Below are 5,546 nucleotides of genomic sequence, written 5' to 3'. Positions count from 1 at the left end.
ACGCCTTGTGTAGTCAAACTCCCCCCCCCCCCCCCCTCTACCTCTTCTCGCCGTCACCGCAATCCTGGGCGTCATCTATCCCGGGGGATGTGGCGGCTCTATGCACTGAGAACGGAGGGAGTTCAGTACAGATCTCCCTCCGCTTTCTGAGTGCAGGAAGTTATGTATGTTACATCACTTTGGCATTCCCCTGTCACTCTCCGGTACAGAAACCGGAGAGAAGCTGATGAAGCACATCTGTCTCCATAAAGGGGACCTGTCACTGTAATTGGTTATTACATAGGGAACTTCTTGGCACCCTATGTGATAACAATAAAGTTAAGTGTAAAAAAAAAAAAAAAGTTAAAAAATAAATTGCTCACAAAATAAATAAAATTTACACACACAAAAAAAACCCACAAACGTTTTTTTAAAGTTCCCCCAGCCCCACATAGATGAGCAAAAATGCGTTAGGTGTGCCCACACGTAAAAACGACGATTGCGCCAATTACGCCGCACATGTTGCATATTGCCGTGGACGTCTGAGTGAGAACAATAATTTTAGGGCCATCAATCACTGATAACACTAAATTTTGGCTGATGTTTTTTGTGATTTCGCAGGCGTGCACAATTTTAAGGCTTGACATGTTTGGTGTCTATTAACCCGATGTGACCCCACCTTTTATATTTTACCCAAAAATTGGGTAAAAATAAATGTTTCGTAAAATAATGAAGGGAAAACCGTTTTTTTTAAAAAAAAATATTTTTTGTTATATAGTAAAAAATAAAAACCCCAGTGGTTATTAAATACTACCAAAAGAAAGCTCTATCTGTCCCCAAAAAATGGTATAAAATTTGTTGCAGTACAGCGTTGCATGACGCAATAAACGTCAGTTGAAGTACCGCAGCGCTGAATACTGAAAAATGTCCTGGACAGGAAGGGGGTGTAAACACCCCGGTCAGCAAGTGGTTTTTAAAAAAAAACTGTCAGCGTCCGGACCGCGGTAAAAACGCACTGCATGCAGATCACCGCGTCTGCAGATCCTGACCGGAAAATCGCGTCAACAAGCCCTTAAAGGAATTGACTTGGTATGAAATTGGAGTACCTTTTTGCAGGGAGGAGGCTGTGAGGAGGCTCGATCCCTGGTGCTCTAGTGGGTGATTTAGGTCTGCTGCAGAACTGAGCTCCAGCTGAAAGGATCTGAGTTCCGGCGGTGACGGGAGCAGCTCTGCGGTCTGCATTCGACAGAGATGCAGGCCGTATAGCTGCTCCTGCAAGGCAGGTACGTGGTCTGTGACCGCGCACCTGACTTGTCTGCGGGCTACATAGTACCGGATCGCGGGCCGCAATTGGCCTGCAGGCCGGTACTTTGAGACCACTGGTTTAAAGGCTCCACTCATCTCTGGATGAATGGAGTCGGAATGAACACAGACATAAGCTTGCAGACTGAAGTACTTCTGTGAATTTTTTGACCAACTTCAATGCTTGTGCCCACTAGTCTTTATGCTCACAGATGCATAAAGCCGACCAATGATACAGCAAAGAAATAGCTACAGGGGTGTGGACATTTTTTTAAAAACTACTTGTCCAAGGACTAAAGCGGGGCCCGATCTACTTGTCCCTCATGACAATCTACTTGTCCTGATACAAAAAAATTATTTTACCCAAAACCGTATTTAGCAGTGCCAAGAAGAGCTTCTCATTGGTTAGTGGCGTCAGGTGACCGTGCTGACCTAGTGCTTGCAATTTGCGAGCGAAATTCAGAATACATGGCACAGTTACAGATTAATACACGCACCATGCAGTATTTTCAACCGTGATTGTGCCTGATTGCACGGGCGGTATTGCGCCGGGAAACCGTGCAATCTGCCAGGCGTGACTGGGGTGCCATTAGACAATAATGGCACTGCCATCGCGATCGGCAGTGGTGTGTGATTCTGTGACCGCTAGGCCATCTACACGATTTAGTGCACGATTGCCATGCGGTAACGGATCGCCCACAATACCCCATGCATGCAGATGGTGGGTGCAGCAGAGTTTTTTAATTTAATTTTACTTTTTTTTTTTTTACTTTGTAATATTGGTTATTTTTTATCATTTATTTTTTTACATTAGACCCCCCCCCCCCCCCATTTTTATGTATTTACATTTCTAATTTGTCATTTTTATTTTATTTTTTACTGTGTGAAAGCATTTGGAGGTGGCAGGTTCTCTTTATTGACCCGGTCACCTCCAACACAGGAGTTCTAGCACAGCACTGTGCTCGTTCTCCTGTGACAGGAAGGCTGCATTCCGTATCACTGCACACACGTAGCAGAGAAGCGTTCTCTGCTCCGTGCTGTAACCTAATCTAATTTGCCTGGTCCCAGGTCCTCCACAAGAGGGGGGGACCCCGAAGACCATGGCAGAAAAGAAGCCAGCATGCAGCCGGGAGAGGTACATGGCTGGCCGCCGGAGATAGATAGATGGAGGAGAGGGGAGCGAGGTGAGGGCAGTGAGATTCTGGCTCGTTGCAAGTGATTTTGGACGGCTGGACGCCTCCCACACTACATTTAGCCGTGCTGTTTGCCCACAGCCGGGTTAAATGTAGGGGGAAAAAACTACACGCCGACGTCCGAAACTGCCTGTCCCGGGCTTTGGGCGATAGGAATTCCACACCCCTGCGCTACCTAAAGGGTAGCGCACATTAGAGATAGAAGAACGGCAGATTGAGTTGAACTGCTGTAGGTGAAAGGGCTTCTGCTGCAAACTTTGAGGATGGCTACTTCTCAGTGCCTCCTGCTGCAGAGGTCAGTTGTTATAAAGCTTATTTACTGATATGTAAATATTTGACGGTCTATAGCCTGCTCTGTGCATATATTTATGTTTGTATGTGATATGTATTGCTTTCTTAAGCCTTTGTGTCGGATGACTTTATGAACAAAATTTCACTGGTGGGTTAAAAAGAAAATCCCATATTTGGGTTTTTATTCGTTTTCAGTCACCAAATGCATTTAAACCTTTTTTCAGGAACAGTAGTTCCATTCTAACCACTTGTTCTTTTTCCTTCAGGCTCCCGTGCTGCTCGGAAGCGAAAGACCTCTCCAGAGCCAGAAGGAGAAGGTGGTTCTGTTAAGATAAATGGTGAAGGACAGTCATGGTTGCCAGGAGTGGATGGTCTTAAGATTTCTACAATGACAGGTTCGACAGGTTCTTCATTTATATCCCCACCTGCAACGGTTTCTCCTCATTCCAACCGCACCACACCACCTGAAGCTGCACAAAATGGCCAGTCTCCAATGGCTGCTTTAATACTGGTGGCTGATAATGCTGGTGGCAGCCATGCCTCTAAAGATGCAAACCAGGTTCACTCTACAACTAGGAGAAACAGTAACAGTCCACCCTCACCTTCCTCTATGAACCAAAGAAGAATGGCTCCAAGGGAAGTTCCAAGCCAACTGCCTGGTGGTGGAACATCATCCCATACAGGAATGGAACCGGTTCACCCCCAAAGCATTCCTGATTCTTCCATACCAAACAGTATACCACTGTGTTGCACTCTATGCCATGAGCGTCTTGAGGACACACATTTTGTGCAGTGCCCTTCAGTACCTTCTCACAAATTTTGCTTTCCTTGTTCAAGGCAAAGTATTAAACAACAAGGATCATCAGGTGAAGTGTATTGCCCAAGTGGGGAAAAATGTCCCCTGGTGGGATCAAATGTACCATGGGCATTTATGCAGGGAGAAATTGCAACGATTCTTGCTGGAGATGTCAAAGTGAAAAAGGAGAGAGACTCTTGACTTAATTATTTTTAATTTTGTTTGTTTTTTTTTGCTTTATAGCCACCATAATCTTACTAAACTTCTTACAGTGTGTGTGTGTGTGTGATATGTAGGAAATATATATTTACACACAACGTGTAGACTGCTTAAACATGGCTGTATACTTCTTAATTTCTGAATACATTTTTGTTAAATTTTTGTTCCTTTCCTGAAAACAAAGGTATGTATTGATCAGAAAGGTCTTCTTGTTATATTTGCAAGTGTTTGTTCTTATACAGTGACAGTTACTGTTCAGTGTAGGCTGTGACTTGAGATGCTTTTTAGAGCACTTGGAAAAACAGATATGCTTTTAGCTGTATTTGTATGCACTTGTTAAAATGCCAAATACATTTTATGACATTGTAAATTGTCTCTGGTTACTCATTTTCTTTGAGATTACGCTTTTTTTTAATTGTAAAATTTATTGATGTAATTTGAACCACTGGGTGATGTTTATTAAAAAAATCTTGTTCACCAAAGCACTGTTCTGAGTATGCTAGTTATTTGTTATGAGTGATGTGTTGGTATATAAATTTAGTGAACAGTAAAAAAACACTTTTGATGCAACAGATGTGTACATATTTCACTGTACCCTAGTGTTCTGAACATTTAGAATCACAAATAACTTTATTTGACAACTTTCTTTTTGCCATTCAATTGATTGAAAATATAGCCAAGACTTAATTTATATTGCAAACGGCTGTTCTTTCCTAAAATAACATTTATAATTTGCAATGCACCTTTTCAGCAGCTATTTTTCTTTTGTACTAATGGTGAACTTTACCAATTATTTAAACATAATTACAGAAACCTTTTATAATTGTGTTAGCACAGTTAAAGTACATTGTTCTGTTCAAAGAAGCAAGCTTACTCTTTGGGCTGCTAGGAAGTGACATTCCAAAAGTAATTTTTTTGTTTTAAAAAATGGGCAAAATGACATTACTTTCGCAAACATTTTAGTCCCTCGTGGTTTTTTTTTTGCAAAAGGTAAAATATTCTATTAGTCTGCTTGTCAAAGAAATGGAAGATTTCCGGCCCGATCCGGACAGAAGTGCTGACTGCTGTATTGAGTCATAAGTGTACAGCTGCACAAGAAAATGACTACCTCAGAATCTGCAGTTTGAAAATGACGACATTATAGGTCCTGGTCTCCTACTTTAAGATATAGTAAGTAGTAAATGCCAAATACCTGTGTTATCTGCAACAGCTAAAAGATTATGGCCTTTGAGGCACCATACTGGAAATTTCCAAAAGAAACGATTTAAAACGGGCAAAAGAACATACGGTACCTTGGAAAGTGGATGAAAAGATGAGCATTATGGGCAAATTTAGGTTTTGGACCAAGGAGTAGAATGTCAGATGTAGAGCAAATGAAAGAATGCTAATACTGTCAAGGTTGGTGAAGAAATGTGGTGGTATGTGGCTGTTTTAGATTAACTAACTGAAGAGTAATACTCCTATTTTAAAATGCTATGTTTGTTGCAAGTTTTAATATATATTAGGACAAAGTATAAATCTAAGGCAGTGATGGCGAACGTTTTTGAACCCGAGTGCCCAAATCACGACGCAAAATCTTAGAAATATAAGAGGTCTAAACAACCCCCTGATATTTCCTTTTTAAAATAGAAAAAGAAATTGAGGACACAAAGTCCTCAATCTCTCTTTTTTTGCAGCCTCTGTTCTAAATGAATGGAAAGCACAGATGCTTCCCATTCATTCAGAAACTATTTACTATCAAGCAGTTTCTGAATGGGGAGGAGCCT

At 41.7% G+C, this 5,546-nt stretch overlaps 1 protein-coding gene across 3 annotated transcripts in view; it reads left to right on the top strand.

Annotated features, from left to right (window-relative positions):
• Window positions 1-4,234, top strand: part of IRF2BP2 (interferon regulatory factor 2 binding protein 2) — a 37,471-nt gene extending 33,237 nt beyond the window's left edge. For 2 of the 3 annotated variants that reach the window (XM_018569772.1, XM_018569770.1), the window contains exon 2: window positions 3,032-4,233. In XM_018569772.1, coding sequence (XP_018425274.1) covers window positions 3,032-3,762 — 731 coding nt within the window. In that variant the 3' untranslated portion in view covers window positions 3,763-4,233. Of the gene's footprint in view, window positions 1-3,031 lie in introns of all 3 variants that reach the window. The other variant, XM_018569771.1, reaches the window with a different exon arrangement.
• The last annotated feature ends 1,312 nt before the right edge of the window (window positions 4,235-5,546 follow it).

Source organism: Nanorana parkeri, unplaced genomic scaffold, assembly GCF_000935625.1.
Source record: "Nanorana parkeri isolate BGI_ZX_2015 unplaced genomic scaffold, ASM93562v1 scaffold1392, whole genome shotgun sequence".
Classification (NCBI taxonomy): domain Eukaryota; kingdom Metazoa; phylum Chordata; class Amphibia; order Anura; family Dicroglossidae; genus Nanorana; species Nanorana parkeri.
Note: the sequence above shows the minus strand (reverse complement) of the source record. Positions and strands in the feature narration are given on the sequence as shown.